The sequence below is a fragment of the Platalea leucorodia genome (genome assembly GCF_965183815.1).
Source record: "Platalea leucorodia genome assembly, chromosome: 12".
Lineage (NCBI taxonomy): Eukaryota > Metazoa > Chordata > Aves > Pelecaniformes > Threskiornithidae > Platalea > Platalea leucorodia.
In genome coordinates this window covers 15,526,435-15,544,246 of record NC_138834.1, presented here as the reverse complement: position 1 = coordinate 15,544,246, position 17,812 = coordinate 15,526,435, and the positions used below count along the sequence as shown (strand labels likewise).

The window sequence follows — 17,812 nt, the reverse complement described above, 5'->3', positions numbered from 1 at the left end:
CAGTAGTTGGATATACCCTTCACGACGGCTTAGTGCAAGCAGGATGGGTCAGACTGGATGCCCATGGGTTTCCAGTACCCCATATCAAGCAGCCTTGTACTTTGGGGTCTTCTGCTGAGAATTTAAGCGAGACAGGTTGGCTGAAAAGCAGATTGGGGGAAAGGTTTAAAGGAAGTTTGGCTGCTTGAGATGGTGTCTAGGATGGGCCCCAGACAACTTGTCAAAAACTCTGATCCTAAAGCATGAAGCCTCTGCACTGGGTTTAACAGAGTCTCCCTCATCCCACCATAACTGGTTTTGGCCCAAATCCTCCTGGGTTATTTATCATGTTGATCTCTTCTATGGAAGGCATGTCTTGGAGGATGAACACTGGTGTCACAAGACCACAGATAAAGTGTGGGAATTGCTAACCTGGCTGTGCAGTCGCTGCAGCTCCTCCAAACTCTGCCTCAGTTTCCCCCGTTCTCCCTCCATTAATTCCCTCAGGGCTCGCGAATCCTCGCTTGTTCGCCTGATCTGTTCCTCTAAGGTGTCATCGTCGCTTCGTCGAGAGCTCTGAGAGCGGGAGAGAAATCTCTTGCTCAGATTTCACTTTAAAAAAGGCAATTGCATTAATTTGATACTGGTTTGGGATGGGGGGGTACTAAACAAGGAAGAAGAAAGTGTGAGTGTGACTTTGGTAGCGTTTCCGTTTTGTTCCCATACACCTCCACAGCAGAAACATGCTCAGCCAAGGGTAATGCTTCTACACATGATAAAAGGAGCATGCAGACATGTTCTCACCTTAGCATAAACCGCCTTTACAGAGACTTACTGACCACTTGGTAACATATGACTACAGCCGCCATGTTTGTAGACCTTTTGCAGGACTCTCTATTTTTTATTTAACAAATACAACTTAATCTCTATGCTCAGCCTTCTTATCAGCTCCTACAGGTACGAAACGAGGAGGGTGAGTACTCCCATGCAGGTCTGCAGCTGCAGGGTCTGCACCATCTTCCTCACCACGGCATCTCACGTAAGTCATGCTGGCAATGCAACCAGCTTGTGGGTGGCGGAAAAAGGCCTGATTTGAGCCATTGTAAAAAGTGAGGTGTTCTCTTGTAATTCTGCACTCCCGTGGGTGCTGAGTGGTCCTCCATGCCACCCCCCCTCCCCCAGCAGCCCTGGGACCATACCCCACAGACACCATCTTGTGCCAGCAAAACCCTTCACCTGTCAACGGATTTGAGTCTGGCAGCTCTTGCCAAGACATTTGTACCAGTGTCAATTTGCGGGGGCAGAACCCACCCACATTGGGGTTACGATGTTTTTGTGATACTGTTGCTAATAAAGCAAGGTTAGGCAAATCCTAAGAGAAATAACTGAACTGTGATGTCTAAGACAATCTGCAGTATTTCCACACTGAAACTCCAACTTACTGCAAATCTCAAAGAAGCCTACTTTCATTAATTTTCCAGACTGACTCTCAGACCAATGACGGTTGCATGAGCTTGAAACTTAGGGCGGTCTGACCACTGCAGGCTGAAACCCCATGTGCTGGCTTGGCTCTTGGCTGGCCATTTGAGACACATGGAGCAGGCTGTGCACTGTGACAGCCCATCTCTGGGGGCCACAGAGGTTTTCTTGGAGATCAGGGACTTCAGGATCCAGCAGAAACCTGCAGCAAGCTCTGTGACTGGGCAAGGGGACGTGCACAAGCCAAGGTCTCTCTGGGCCACCAACTTACCGTGGAGTCTGCCCCATCCAGCACATTTTGTATCAGTCTTTTCAGCTCGCTGAGAGCTGCCCGTAGGCTGCCGGCTGGGACATCTTTGGCTGATGAGGTTTCTGAAGACTCATCCATGGAGGAGTCTGTAGAGACTGCTGAGTCTGCGCTGTCGTTTCCTCTGAGATGGGAGCAGAGATATCGCACTTGGCAATATGCTTCCCAGAGCTGCAGCCTCAGCTGGAACAAGAGAGCCTGACATTAGCCTGGGACATCAAGGCCATGGAGAGCCTCCTTCCACAGTGAAGTGAGGCATGTGATTGCCAAACCTCACAAATATTTGTCTAGCTTGATATGTTGGTTTTGAAATGGATGCAGAGATTTACTTTCGTACGGTCAAAAGGGTGTTGAGACCAGAGCTGAGACCGCAACCCCAATTTTCCGGCTCTCAGTCCAGCTCCAAATCCAGATCAAATGCATTAAACTCCCTCTCCCTCTGGGGCTGGTCACAGAGGTCCATGGGCTTTCCCAGGGGCTGGAGGGCAAATACCTGTTCTCGTTCTTGTTCCAGCTCCTCTGCCTCCATGCTCTGCTCTATCTCAGATAGCAGGGACGTGCTGGTTGTGTTGAAATTTTGGAGACTTCTCTCCTCACTGAGCTCTTCTACCTTCCCCTGCAGCTGCCGGTAGGACAGCCGCACCTCCTGGAGCTCCAGCTGGCTTTGGTGCAGCTTGCAAAGAAAATCAAGGAATTTGTCAAGGAAGCAGGAAAAAAAATATTAGTGGAGGTGATATGGACTGAATGAATCTCTTGGTTTGTGAAGGAGCTGAGAGGGAGGAATGGGTGTCACGAAAGAGGGTTTCCAGCCAGGAGGTAAGTACTCTTGGCTGGTATTGCTATTTATTGGAGCTTAATAATCTCCAAATGTCATTAGACACTGTTTAGACTCCAGAATATCCTGAAAGATAAAAATAGCAGATTAATCAGCACTAAAATGCGGAACATTGTGAAGAAGTTGCGACTCAGGTAAAAAAATTTGCTGAAAACAACACAGCAGGAAGTGAATCCAAAAAGAAAAGTAATACAGACATGTTTTTAAGAAATCTGTACACATATATAGATACAAATATACATTAAAAAAAGGGAAAAAACGATTCAAGGCTGTTTTGGAGAGCTGGGGATCCAGTGGTTGTCAACCCACAGAACAGAAATGAAAAAATCTTGCTCTCTACTAAGATGCCTGAAGCCACAGAGGTGCCAGCTTGTTCTCCGGGAAGTGACGTTTGGTGACACAGGGCTGCGAACACCATGGGGCTTGTTGGGAAACCATCTGAGCAGTGAGAGCTACGAGGGCAGTTACTGCCCTCTGGGACAGCGGGGTCTAAAGAAGCCCCTTCTGAAGCCAATTCTGTTATTAAAAAATTAAGTAAAACGAACTGCCACCAGAGTTCTCTGGTTCCTTTTACATTTCCCTCATTTCCCCAGCACCCCGTCCCACTCCCTTGCTCAGATCTCCCTCCTAAGCTGCTCTTTGCTGTCAAGATGCCTCATTGCGGCTCCTGTTATCTGTCCCTATGAGGAACACCCAGGACCTTGCTTGCTGCCATCCTTATATGAGCCATTTTATTCTTCCAGTTGTTTTGTCTCCCAGTTCCTGATTATCTTCCTGGTCAATTTTACCCTCAACCATGTCTTTTACTCCATTTCCCCCCTCTTCCCTCTCCCATCGCTGCCTCCTCACCTGCAGGTCCTTGTCATGGCTTTGTCTCTCCAGGATGAGGACTCGGTCCTGCAGCTCCTCCACGGTTCCTTGGAGCAGGTCGTTCTCCTCCATCATGGCACTAAGGCGATGCTCCAGCTCCCGCTTTCTGTCCGTCAGCATTTTGATCTGCGGAGGAAAGAGAGGCGATGTCGGACCCTGCACTTTCCAGGGAGCAGAGAGGAGGGAAATCACATTCCCAAGAGAGAAATGAAACAGCAAAAAGCAAAAGTATGCACGTACGTATTCTGTACCTGTACGAGAGGATCTGTATCTCTGTGTGTGGTTTAAAGCTTAGGAAGGCTCTGAAAGGAAATTCCTCCTTCCCCAGGCTGCAGGGGCAGCTCCAAAGGGGCTGGGTGTGCGTTGGCAGGAGGCCAGGGAGCCGGCAGGAATGTCCCAATGGATTCAGCAGAGACCAGCCCATCCCTTGTACCTTAAAATTTGCAAGACTGGGCAAAACTAGTTACTCCTCCTGGCTGGCCCCGACTGAGTATGGTGACATTTTCTCCTGTATGGGTGCTGGAGACCACAGGGTGAGCCCACGGGACCCTGCTCCCCGCAGGGCTGGGCCACAGCACTGCCCATACGCTTTTCTTAATTGCTGCATGTTCGCCAGGTCCTCACCAGGGATTTTTCTTTCTTTTTACTTGTGAAGACTCCTTTCTGTGCCATGCTTATTTTTAGTCTCCCAGTGATCGGTTGCCTTTAAAATTGGTTCATTTCTTTTAATTGTCAAGGGCAGCGATTTCAGGTGAAGAGGGACAATGTGCCAAGCAAAACCTCTGTGATTCAGTTAGCTGGGAACAGTGCACAGGATGAATCAGCACTAGCCAAGGTCACTTCTTGTTTAACCAAGAAAAAGGAGCCTTTTCCCAGATTAGTACACTCAGGACCTCTGGGGACTGGGTATGCCATTTACCAGTCCAGTATAACCCTAAATATTCCCTATGGCCTCCTTTCAACTCATGGACCATAGACAAATTCAGCAACTTCCCACTGCTTTCTTGGCCTCTTTGGGACCTTGTCTCTTTGCTGCTTTCCAGGTTGCTGGAAAAATTTGGCTGCATGAAGGAATATTAGCAAAGTGTGTGGACTTGTGTTTCTGCAGGGTAAAGGCTGCTGTGGGTATTAGAAAGCTGCTCTTAGGTGACTAATGGTTTCTGAGGTGTCTCTTCCCACCACCATCATGATTTGTGTGGGTTGGAGAAAAGGGGTGCGAGAAAAATAAGAGATATAATACAGAGATTGTAGCAAGAGTTCGTATTTGGTATCCAAACCGAATGAACACCCTGTGAATGACTGTGTAACTGAAAAAACATCGCTCTGCTGTGGGCCGTGGGCCATATGAAGGGCACAGGGGGAAGGGATTTGGAAAGCAAGAGACGGGAAGGAGGCGAGGAGGCAAGGTGAGGCATGCACAGTGACAGGCATGCATGATGACAGCAACGCACGCGCCGGCAAACCCTTTCCGAGCCTCTATACTTACTTCAAGGACCTGCTGCTCCACACCAAGGGGAGGGGAAGAAAAGGCGAGGGACCAGCAGGGAGCAGGTGGGAGGGGGAGAAAAGAAGAAATTGAGAGATTTTAGGAAAAGCTCTTCCAGACAGCTTATAAATAAAAAAAGCGGTAGGGTAGTAGAGTTGGACATCTTCTACCCCTCTGGTTGCCGCCTACATGGTCTTCAGTGACCCTCATCAGGGAAGGGGAGAAGGAGGAAGGTAATATCATTCCTGCTAATGTACCAGAGCTAAAACAGGCAGGGACTGCTTGCTTTCCCATGTGTGTAGCTCAGAGACGGGAAAGGATTGCTGCTTTCTTTGCAAGCGTGAGAAATAGAAAAAAAACCCTTGCAGACCTTCCCACGATGCCTCAGAGCTTAATCTGTACTGGGCAGCAGCCCTGCAAGAGCACAGCCATGGTTTAGCTCCTGGAAGATCCTTCTCATCCGTTCATTTTGCAGGAGTGCTTGTGGCCGAAGCAGCGGTGGAAGCTGGCCCGTGCCACCCCGGCCAGCCCTGAGTTGCAGCAAAAATCCTCACTGGGGGAGTCCCTTGCCCCACAGGTACCATCCTTCTCTTTGTTTGCTCCAAGCAGCAGGTTTTGTTTACCCAGTTCAGAGGGGTTCATTATACCAGTTAAAACAGCCCTGGCCCCCTTTGGAAAGAGTGAGGCCGAGCGTGGGTGACTCACCTCGGCCTGGAGGCTCTCGAGCCGCACGATGTGTTGGCTGCTGGAGGAGTTCTTCTCCCGAAAGTCCTCCCGGAGGGTGTGGACCTGCAGGGAGAGCTGCCGCTCCACCTCCGACGCCTGCAAGGAGACACCAGCTGGCATTATCCCGGGGGTCGTCCCGTAGATGGAAGGCAGTTATCTCCTCCTGCCCATGGGAAGATCTGCCCCAATATGATTTCTGCACAAGCCCTAGTTTTGGCAGAAACTCTGAAGCCTGCAGAGTCTGGAAGAGGGAAAAGCTCATCCTGGACGGACATTGAGGAGAGCAGCCATTTAGGCCATGTTGATTTTCCCCTGGGGCAGCCAAAGGGACACAGCCCATAACTTTCTTCCATTGCAAAATAGCATGATGACTCCCATGCCCTACAGGCAATTTAGTTTTCCTCAAAAACAGTAGCCTGATCGGGGTTGAGGAGGAGACCAGGCCACTCGCCAAGGCAGAGGGGAGGCAATCTCCATAGACCCCCAGGAAACACTGCTATTAAATTTACACTTTCCAAACCTCTGAACATCTTTGGCACAGCTCTAAAATAAGAAGTGCTCTTTGCCTCTGACTTCTGGCTCCCATCAGGACCAGACGGAGAAGCATCCTCTCCCCGTGACTGTCGGTGCAGGAGCGCTGGCCTTGGCCCTCTTTCCCATTTCGAAGGAGGGATGCCCCATTTATGCGGGGTGGTTTGAGGACAGTGGAAAGGCCGTTCCTACCTGCAGGATCCAGGCTGCAGACAGCTTGTATAAATGACAGCTTAGACATGTTAACTACTCTCCAGACAGCTTTACGGCTGATTTTTACATGGTGAACACACTTGTTTAGGCTTGTAAGAGACCATAAGGTTTTTTATGACAAATCCCTAATGAGACAGCACAAATGGATGGTTTTCTATTTAATTAGCCTCCATCAGGTTCCATTACACTTAGGCACAGACCTCCCCCTCCGGCAGATTAGCTGGAAGTGAAGTGATCCCCCTTAAGAGGTGGCATTGCCTGCTCGGGGCACAGACAGAGCTGTATGCCCAGTGGCAAACGCCATCAGCGGCCACAATGCCTTAGACAGGGAGGTGAGATGGGATGGAGGGATGGGGCAAGAGGAGAAAACCTGCACTGGGGTCAGCAGCTGTGGGCGGGTTTGGGAGTGCATCCTTACGTCTGGCAAACGTGGGTCAGGATTTGACCCAGGGTGCTCTGGCTGACAGGGAGCCCGAGGCAGCAGCTCCACCAAAGGGTGCAATGACTTTGCTCTAGCAGCTTGTGACCTGAGGAATGAACACACAGACCCAGCCTGAGCTGCCCGCAAAGGCAACACTACCCCCTTTTAAAAATGGTCCCTTATTTTGCACAGTCTGCAGCAAAATAATCCAGATCAGAAGCAAGAGGTAAAAGGCTGTTCCAGCTCCATCAAGTGGAGGAAACTGTGGTTGCCCCCAACACTGCTTGCTTGCAGGGGCAGCAGAGGACAGAAGCGTGGCCACTAAAATCAGCCAGGCTCTGACCACTGGCTTCTGGAAAGAGAAATGGTTTCCAGCAATAAGAAATAATCTTGTGTACCAATTGGTTTTTCGTTCTCTTCTTATCCTGGCTTAGCATAACTCGTCTTTTCCCCTTCTTTAAAGCCTCACATCAGAGGCCTCTGCATATCACCCTCACCTCATTTATTTAATAAGGCTTCCCTGCACAGGCAGAGTACACAAAATATGATATCACAGCACTATAGGAAGGGGTTGGTTATTTTTCTTCCCTTAAGCAGCTATAGATTTCAAAGCATCCTGAGCAGCTATTAATTGGTGACACTAAAGAAGATGGATGGATTGTGCTTTTTTTGAATGATTCACTTGCTTTTGTAAAGACGGCTGAAACGTCTTCATGCTGAAACACTCTGCGGGATCTATCAAGGATGAAAAAGCACCGGATGAAAAGCACCGAAGGATTTTGCCTGCAAGATGCTGACCACACTCCCAAGGAGCACCAGTGGTACCAGATGAGATGACACACCACCATTTGATGGTTAGCTGTATAACATAATTTACATGCTAGAACAATTCTATGTACAGACAGTGTAAATGTACACTATAGCAGTAAGAAACAAGGGAGTGTTAATGGCATTGTAAAAATCCCTGGTAAGACAATATATAGCTGCTGTTGCTGGTTCTGGTCCCCATGCTCATATTGGAGCAAGTGGAGGGATAGGCTGCAAGGGTGATCCAGATCGTGGAAAGTCTGTTAGATGAAAGGAGACTAAATAAAGGATGGCTTGTTTTATCTCAGGCAATGAATGCTGAGAGAGGCCTCCCTATAAATACATCACGGATAAGTACACAGAAGGGAGAAGTGCTATTTAAGCAGAAGCATAATTTTGGCAGAAAAAATGATGTGAATAAACTGGATAAGAGTATATTAAGGCTGGGAATAGGAAGATTTCTACATTTCCAAGGAGCTGCAGTAGGCTTCCTCCTCCTGCACCGTTACAGTAGGAGAAACGGTGGCAAAAATTAATTTTGTGATGGAGCTGGATCACTTTATCATGCAGTTTCTTTCAGAGGGCTGCCTATGACAGAAGGGAAATGAATTGACCTCAAAGGTCCTTTCCGGTACTAGACTGCCTGCAGGACTGCAAGGTTGGTATTCACCAGCTTTAAATCATCATCTGGAATTTATCTGCTTGCTGCTCAACCTACAGGCTTACACATCTTATTCCTGCAGTTATAGCCCACGGGGAGGGAAGAAAGGATTCACTTATTGTTAGCATTTAGGGCCCTAGAGCAGACAGACTGTTACAGCGTCACCTCAGCGTACACCATTCACATCCTATCATCTCATGCAGCAGAGTAAAAATAATACTTTCTTTAGCCTCATACAGTGCAGAATACTCTCTGCGACCAGACGTTTAACAGAAGTAAACAGCAATGACTGTATCGTGTTTCCCTCCACAGGAGAAGGAGGAAAAGTCTTCATCCAGTTCCTCTAGACAGGGAAATGGCTGATACGTTTAGTCTCACCTTTGCAAAGATTTGATTTTTCATAGACATGAAACAAAGTCTTCTGAGCTGAGCGCTGGTCGTGGAAATCCTCTTGTCATGCTATATTTGTTTCAGAGGTGGTTAATACTGCTGCCAAACTACCTTTTCTAATTGATTATAAAGTCTAAACTTTAACATAAATTGGCATTATTTTACGCAAAGCCACCTTGACAGTGTCCAGTATTTGCCAGGCTTTATGGCGTATTTTCATACGGCATCTACCAGGGTTCTCCACACTGCTGTACACGTGCCCATGTGTGTTTTAAACCATGAGCTCACTACTGATTACTTCTAATGCGCTCTTTTACTTAGTGTCATCGGAAGATGTCACCTGCTATCTACATTTTCCCTTTATTGCTCAAATAAGCTGTGGCTTTTGTTGAATTGAAGTGAGTTTCTTCTGCCTCAGCCAGCCTGGCTCTACTCTCATTATGCAAACTGTAGGGCTTTTCTTCCCCATCAGTGTCTTCCCAAACATTAAAAGCTAAAACCTTTTGTGGTTACGTCAATCATTTAGTGATGCATTGATTTTGCTAGAGAGAAGTAATATTCTTTCCAAAAAGGCAGACATATATCGCCCATCATCATAGCTTTGCTCTGTAGTTAAGAAAGAATTAATTTCCTGGGTATAGGCAAATTAGCCAACACAGCCAGCAGGCAGAGTTTGAAACATATCTGCAAAAGCATAGACATCAATTCACAATTAGATGTATTCAATCAACTGTGAGATTTGTTTTCTGGACTTCAGGCAAGGTTTAGATGAGTTTTGGGCAGTGCAAGAAGAAAGGAAGAGCAGGAGGACGTTCTGGCCTCTGCTCTATGTCAGGGCTTTTTTTCATTGCAAACCTGATTAAGTTTCTCTCGTGATTAATTCAGAAGTGCTAAAATACACAAACCTGTGTAGATATTTGGCAGAAAAATATGGCTTACCAGTTACAATAACTCTGTGAGGTTTAACATCTGGAATGTATAAGCAATAAATAAATTAAATGAATGTAAATAAATTGGAGCACTGACACTCCTGTGAAGAGGGGATCTTTGAAATGTTTGGAATGGACTGTGAGAAATGAATGGCCTGTAGCTTAGTCTCATTCAAAGAAAACCCTCTTTTGGGGGAAGATTTGCTAAATAAAACTAACTGCATCCAAAATATCCAGCTATAAGTCATGTCAGAAAGAAAAGGAGAATGGAAAAAGTTTAATAGACTGTAGCTGGGTGAAGAAACGAGTGTTTCCGTATGATTTACTTCTACAAACAAGATGATTCAAATTTAACAAAGGATATTGAAGATTTTCTTGCCTAAAATAGCTAAGAAAGAGAAGTCCTAATTAGTGCTAAATTTGTAACACTCAGGAGAGCATTACCCCTTTTATTAATTTGCTAATAGCTGAGTTCAAGGGACTCCCCGTTCCCACTGTGGTACCATTAACGCTTCAAACCACTAATCGCTGCCTCCCCTGGCTTCAGGTTCCAGGATTCCCAGCTCTTCTCTGGGAGGAAAATATATTTGGCTACTAGAATGCAAGCAAAGGAGGAAACAACAAACATCTTGCTTTAGAATAATAACGAAAAAAATACATGAATCTGGCTGCCGAGGGAAGCCCCAGAGGATTGGGATTGCTGCCTCGCCACCGCAGCCAGCACCCCGGCCCCCCGCTGCCCACCGGCCGTGGCGGGAAGCCTGGTTTTCTGGGCGAGCCAAGCCACGCCAAGAAAACGGCGAGGCCATGGCTATTTTCCAGCCCTTGGCACGCTGGCACCATAAGCAACCATCTCTATTTTTTTATACCTGGAGGTTGCCCAGTTTGGGAATCTTTGAGAGATTTTTACCAAAGCTTTTAATTCAGGTCAACTTTAAATTGTTATTCGAAGAATTAGTCTATCCAGGAAAGTGCTTACATAATAACGGCGCTTGCCGTTCGTCGCCTTTTGAGGGCTTCAGTTTGCATTTGCTGATTTATGTGCAGAGAGGAGGGATTCCCTGATGGACGGCCCTTGCGTCGCGGCACCCTCAGCCCCGTTACGGCAACGCTGCCGCACGTGTGGAGAAGAGCAATGGCACCGTGGTGGGTTGGCCAGATGCCCACCCAGCCGCTCTCTCACCCCCCCTCCTCAACAAGACGGGGGAGAAAATAAGATGAAAAAGCTCATGGTTTGAGATAAAGACAGGGAGATCACTTACACAAATCCAGAGGAATTTGAAGTAAAAACAGTGACTGGGAGATGTAACAGGCAAAGCTCGGACTGGTCGTCGCCAGGGACTGGATTAATAGTGGGGATTTTTTTGTTGTAAATTGTGAAGGGACGAGGGGTGGAGCCGTGCTGAGTGTGCATATTGCCTCCCCTTGCGGTGTTGTGACGACGCCACTTCGATTTTGGTGCGAGAAGATTTTTGGTTTTTGGTGGTTGATGTCATCAGTGAAGTTTGCGAAGGGCGTGCGACGAGCTTATATTTTAATGACAATTCTTAAATAGGTGTTTCACCGAGGTGAGGGGTGGAATCTTTCGGTCTCGGTGCCCAGGCGCTGGCAGCGGGGCTGCCGGGACCTCTGTGAGGAGAGGCGGGCGCTGCCCCACGCCAGCCACAGCCGGTTCCAGCCGGTTGCCCAACAGCCCCACTGCCGGGCAGAGCTGAGCCTGTCAGCGGCGCCAGCGGTGCCTCCGGAAAAATGCACTTAAGAAAGGACAAAACACTGCGTGACAGTGACGAGTGAGGTAAAAAGTGTGAGAAACAGGCCCGTGAGCACCCAGGGTGAAGGAGGAGGAGGAGGAGGACCTGGGTAAGCCTTCTCCGGAGGACCTCTTCCCACAGCTCCCCAGTGCGGCGCAGGACATTGGAGCTGGGGAGCGTTGTGTGTCATGGCCGGGGCCAGCATCGTCCCCATCTCTGCCAAATGATGTGGCAGGGCTGAATCCTCCTCTCCTTGCCTCATCCCTCGCTCTGCTACCGCCCAGGTATGAGGAAATTTAATTACACAAAGTACGTAGCAGCTTGGTCCTGGTGTGAGAGCTGTCACTGCCTGGAGAAGTTGTGTGGAAAAATGAGCATTCAGGAAGCCCGCAACACTTCCCAAATATTTTGGTTGTAAACATCCAACAGAGACCATTAACATTGATCCCATGGGATAATTTTAGAAAAAATGGATTTTTTAGACTGTAACAGTGCTAGGATAGTGCTATGTAATAGATACCTATTATATATCCCGTAGCTATAAGCAGACTGGCAGGTGGATTAAATACCAGTAGCCAGAGTGAGTGTATCTGCTCAGCTCTTGCAGGTAAGATTTACTTCCTAACACAGGTTTCTTTCTGCTCAGGAACCACCTCTGCCACCTGCCATAGCACCCGTCAGCCCCCTCCCTAATGTTCTTCTTGCTTTTGCCCCCCAGCTGCCTGCTGCTTCGTTTCGGTGAGGTCTGCGAGGCGGCCATGGTGGGGACATGCAGCATCCAGCCTGAGCTGTCCTCCCCGGGGCCTGGCACTGAAGTCAGACATCTATGTGAAATTGTGAGCGGGATGTGGCACACTGTCTCTCTGTCACCTTTTGCAGTGCAATTCGGGCAAATTACTTCGTATCTGGCATTTGGTGCCTTTCTACCACACACCTTCACACTCAGCTACCTGCAACGGTCTTTAAACCCCTGCAGGTCTCCTCCTGGTTATCCCTTCTCTCTTCTCGTTCAGGGGATCCAATAAATCCATATCTGCTTAGACAGCACGGGTTGATTTTGTGGCACACTGCCTGACCTCCTTTGTTACAGCCGTGCAGGCTGGTGAGCCTTCCCTTCAGTGGGAAGCAGGCTGACGTCGAGCACAGGCCAGCTAGATTGGTTGGGGAGTCCTATATTGACAACAGAGCAGGTGGACAAAAGAGGAAACAAATGAGCATTTATTTAGCACAAAATGGATCTGTCAAGAAAAAAGGGAATCAGAGATCTGAAAGATGAGGATCCTTAATTGCCAAAGCAAGGAGTCTGAGTAATAGAGAAGAGGCACTGAAATTACTCTTTTATAAGCATCAGGCTCGGGACACGTTACTGATGGGAAAAGCCTCATGGCTGTAGCATGAAACCTAGTCTGAGAGGATTCTGTGAGACAAAAGGACAGCAGTGGCATCTTCTGCTAAGATCTGCACTACTTCCACAGTCGTGATATTTTGGAAATACGATACTTTATGGCTTGCGTAAAAGTGAGAATTCTTTGCTGCAGATCTGTTCCCCTTTCCCTTCTGCAGGACAGGTAGGCAATGCTTAGCATGTCCTTTGACCTCACTCCTATTTACCTGAGTTTTAAAATAAAACAAACCAAGAACGTGAGTAGTTTCCTCTCCACACACCCCAGTCCTGCAGTGGGCTCTTGTGGATGGCAATGAGTTAATGCCACATCAGCTCAGATGCCTCACACCTGAGAGGCAGAGGCCAGGGGGGAGCTGGCTATAAGAGAGAACAGGGAGCAGCTGGGGTTTTTTCTGGGTGGGGCTGGGCTTGCACCTGCCCACTGAGGTGGAGAAGTGTTGTTAGAGTGGAGATGTTTAGCTCCTTGGTGGAAACCTCCACAAAGCCTGAACCTGCTCGGCCTGAAGCTGGATTGCCTGTTTTGGGGGGTGAAGTGCTTGCGTTGGCTGACTGGTCCCATGTCTCTTGTGGCTGGAGGGCTGGAAGTGCTGCTGAAGATAACTGCTGTTACTACTCAGATGCATTAAGGTACTGCTACTTTTGTCTTTCCAAGTGTCCTTGAAAAATCCTTTTCATAGTGAACTTTTGCTGCATCGCTAAGCAAAGCATGAAAGAGGAGATAGTCAGGGTTTTCCTGGCAATGTAATTGTTCTTCTTTTTCCTTCCTATAAGGCTAGCTGATATGTGAGAACCAGTTTGCAAGGCAAACACCTGAATGCTTTGGCAAAGAGCTTAGGGGAATGAATGCAAAATGGTGGTCTTCATCTTGTTTTTCAGTAAGTGCTCAGGTAACTGTTTGGCTGAGGCCAAAAGCCATTAGCTTAGGCTAAATCATCTTATAGGATTAGGAACTGCTGTTTAGAGCAGAAGCAAAGGCAGTGGTGTGCCATATGGGCGCAACTCTAGCTGGGTGCGATGTCTCTAAGTTCATTGTTTGAATGAAAGAAGTAGCTTCACAAGTGGATGTGGGTTGTGCACGTGTTTTAGGAGGTGCTTAAACACGAGCCTCCCTTTTTTGTGGTTTATTCTTGACCTAAGCATTTGGCTCTTGTGGAGAGGAAAATACAGTGTGTGGAAAAATGAGTCAGCCTGCTTCCTGTGGGAGGGACAGCCGGAGGCCCGTTGCTTTCAATGCTGCAATAAATTAGCACTGGAGATAACTCAGAGGACAAAGTGTGCCTGGAGGACACGCACTGCTAAGTAGTGGCTCTTGCTCTCCGTATGCAAATTCTGCTGGCAGAAGAAATGTGGGAGATGAGACAGCCTTGCGCAGTGGCTCCCAGGGCTGGCGTCTGTTGTTGGGCTCTGAATGGAGGCTGCGTGGCTTGCGGGCAGCAGCTTGGCTCTTGGTGAGAAGGAATGGGGTAAAGAAGTGTAACACTAGCAGGCTCTTCTAGTTCTGTGTAGATACTGTACATGACCTTGAATGAAGCATTTGTTCCTCTGCACTTTAGTTACCTATCTGTAAACGGAAGCAGAAAGGCTTATGGCTTAACTAATCCAGTCTGGTGATGCTAAAGTGGAGCTGAGAGGAACCACCGCATCGATTTCAGTGGAGCACAGCTTGGGCCCGGTGTGTTGCCGGGGGTCTGGGACCTGCAGGTTAAAAAGTCTGGCGTTGTCCCCCCCGCCTGTGTGTCAGACTGCAGTTTCTGAAGTTTTGCCTTGGCCTAGCAGAGGGAACCGGTACAGTTTGAAAGCTGGATGGTCTGTGTTTTGCATCTGTAAGTTCAGTCATCTGCTCTCCTAGATAACTTCTAATGCATTTCTAATGATTAATTTCCATGAGAAAGTTATTTTTCTCTGACAAAAGGCATATTTTATCTTGATAGAGCATTTTGGCCAAGTTACCTTTGATGTGGGTTTTTAATCCAGATTTTTTGAGTTTGGTCCGACTTCTTTACTTGAGCTAAAGGATGAAAAGTATTTCTTGCAGTACATTTCTAGTGAGCCCTAAGTGTGGGTCAGATGATAGCCTAATGAAATACAAAACGGCTGACTAGTTTGGAAATAGCTGAACTGGAAACATGAAGACTTAACATAGTTACTAAAACCTTCTGAAAAAAGCAGCAGAAGCTTATGATGGTGGAGGCAAAGAGAAATGTAACATACCCTCCTGCTCTGAGCGGCTTTGCTGTCTTCCCCTGGCAGTCAGAAGTCAGGACAGCCAATCTCCATTCTTGAATTTATTTTTTTATGAAATTGTTTTAGTCTAAGACTTTAAACCTGGAGGTGTTCAAACTCAAATGTCTGTGTCTGGAAGCAAGACACAATAATTAAGCTTCTTGCAGTCTCTTACTCTGGCTTTAAGCACTCTATCTCCTTTATTTCAGAGAAAATGAACTGAGTTCTTTTGGGGATATCGAATATGTGATGGTAGTCTAGCAGCTCTGCCTGCTCTTGAAATCTTCATCTATACACCCTGTTAAGCTCAGAATATACTCTTTTAGGATTTAGTAGTAATATACAAACCAAAAGCTTTCCAGTGTATGTAGACCTGATGCTCAAACTTGCATTTACAAACACGTCTGAGTGCACGAAAATACCGGTGTCCCTTCCCATACATGTGAAATAAGTGGATGCCAAAAAAGATGGGGCAAAATTCAAGGAGTTGGCTTAAAATATATTAAACTCTCTCAGGAAGCCTTCAGACAGGAAGAGAGAAAACATTTTCTAAAATGTAGATGTATATTTAAGCTTTATGGTAGATTGACCTGGGAGGTGTTTATTAGCTTTTAAATCCCTGCCAAGTCTGACTTGCAATAACTTCCATCAGGCTGCTTCTTAAAAACAGTACTGAGGTGTTTGCTTATTTCTTTCACAACTTGATAAATTTATTTCAAAACCCAGAGGAGGAAGAGCTAAGAAGTTGGGGGTTTTTTTTGAGTTTGGCTTGATTAAAGCAAGACAGAAGATGTTCTGTGCAGAAGGCTTATTTCTCACAGCCGATGCAGTAGAACTTGTGGCTGCTTTCTGTAGAAAAGTAAGGAAACCCAAACACTGTAGTGAATATTGGCCAGGATGGGAGCTACAGCTTCAAACTATTCCATTAAAGCTTTCTCTTCACTAAATGTTTTTAGCACTGATAGGTGCAGTAAGGTCATAAATGAAAGGTGAGTGCCATAAAAAGGAGCAAGTACGTCACAAAGTTTGGGGGGGGAACAAACACATGGCAGCACGTTGCAATTGCTATGCTTAAATAAAAAGGTCCAAATCTACTTTCTTGAAGGCTTGTTCTGGAGCTGTTTGGTAACATTTTACTTAAAAATATTTCTTGGTCAGCTAGTATGTGATCTGTCATTCTAAACACAACAGAACTGTGCTGGATAGCTGCAGACAAAAAGCTGCTAGAGGTACCATTTAACTTAGCAATATTTCTTCCCGTACTTCCACAGCCTCCAGCTATTCCTGAATTGTTCTCCCTTGTTGGCAGCATGAAAAGATCTGTTTAGAGCATAAGGTCTTTGGAGCAGACTTTGAGCACAAGGCAGACCTTGCTCTTGGTGATTGCTGACAAAAGATAATTACAATGTGTTAGTAATAACATCTGAGCACTCTGATCTGCTGAAGTCGAATACAGATCTATACTTTGTACATTACCGTATGTAGTAAGTACACGAACGCTTGTCTCCTCTCAGCCCAGCTTTGCTCTGTTCCCACTAAGGTTCAGCTTATGACTCAGTGCAGCAGATGCTTGAACACAGAAGTAGTTGTTTACCTTTTTGTGCAGTGCCACAGATGTAAGCACGAAGCGGATTAGGTCTTTAAGTTGTAGATCCTCAGGGCAGGGGCCTGGCCTGCAGAGCAGTCTGCACCTCGATAGCAATATGTAGTGGCAAATATGAAATAATAATTTCTAGCATGAACCAGAGCTGCTAAATTAAGCCACAGCAGGTGTATTCAAAGTTGAGGGTAAATTTTCTCAACAACACCTGTATCCCAGCTTTTGGGAAGCTGCTGAGCACTTCTGGCCAGGGACAGATCTCCTTATGCATTGGTGTTGCTGTGGCCAGAGTCTCTGGATGATGGGAGGGTCCAGAAACAAGAATGTGGATCTCTCCTTGGAGCCTTGTCCTCCTACAATCTAGCTTTTAAAAAGTTCTTGCATGAATTTATTTAAATAACAGCTTTTGGCAAACTCACTGGCATTTTGGTACTTTAAGTTCTACAAAACGCTGTGCTTGAAAATAAAAAATAAAGCAAGTAGATGTGGACAGCAAACTTAGCTGAAAAACAAGGTGGGTGCAGCACATACTGTAGGATGGTGTATAAAATATACTATGCTCTGCCAAATCATGCACATGCAGGGGAACGCGTTATCAGGGACTGGAAAGAGCCCCTCTCTGTATGAGTTTCAGGCTTTGGTGCATCTGTGAATGTCACTTAAGGTAACGCATGGATGGTACTGTATGGGGCAAACCACCTCAGTCACAAAACCTTCATTTATTCAGTTATTTTTCTGATAGAGGAGAGGTGGAGTGTTGTCAGAAGAAAAAACCAAAAACCTGTCGTAGCAATGTCCCAACAGCTGTGTTAGAGTAATGGCATGTGAACCAGAGTCCACTGAAAGCATTGCAAAGGCTCTGTGCTTGGCTGTGGGCAGCAAATTTGGCGCACACGTGCTATAGTTGGGCTTGCACCTATAGCCAAGGTTTTGCAAACGTAGGCTCAGGCATCATTGGATCGAAAGCCCTTTCCCCTGCAGTCTGAGATGCTGCTTAGTGATAAGAATCATTCAAGCTGTGTCTTCTTGGCACTGAGGCTGCAGCTGACAGCTGACCCATGCAGACGCAGCAAGCTTGCGGGGAGCCTGGGCTGGGGCATGCAGCGGAGCGGGTGCCAGGCAGACATGGGGACTGGGGGTGATCTGCAGCCCAGGTTTCTGGGCAACCAAGCCATGAGGCTGCCTGCAAGCCAACCCTG

At 47.0% G+C, this 17,812-nt stretch overlaps 1 protein-coding gene across 1 annotated transcript in view; it reads right to left on the bottom strand.

The window, feature by feature from the left end:
- BICDL1 (BICD family like cargo adaptor 1) overlaps positions 1–17,812 on the bottom strand; it is a gene marked incomplete at its 5' end in the record, with an annotated part of 49,136 nt that overhangs the window by 11,148 nt on the left and 20,176 nt on the right. Inside the window, 5 exons of the mRNA XM_082324906.1 lie at positions 412–555; positions 1,730–1,948; positions 2,259–2,438; positions 3,450–3,596; positions 5,662–5,778. Of these exons, the coding sequence (XP_082181032.1) occupies positions 412–555; positions 1,730–1,948; positions 2,259–2,438; positions 3,450–3,596; positions 5,662–5,778 (807 nt within the window). The remainder of the gene's footprint in view (positions 1–411; positions 556–1,729; positions 1,949–2,258; positions 2,439–3,449; positions 3,597–5,661; positions 5,779–17,812) is intronic.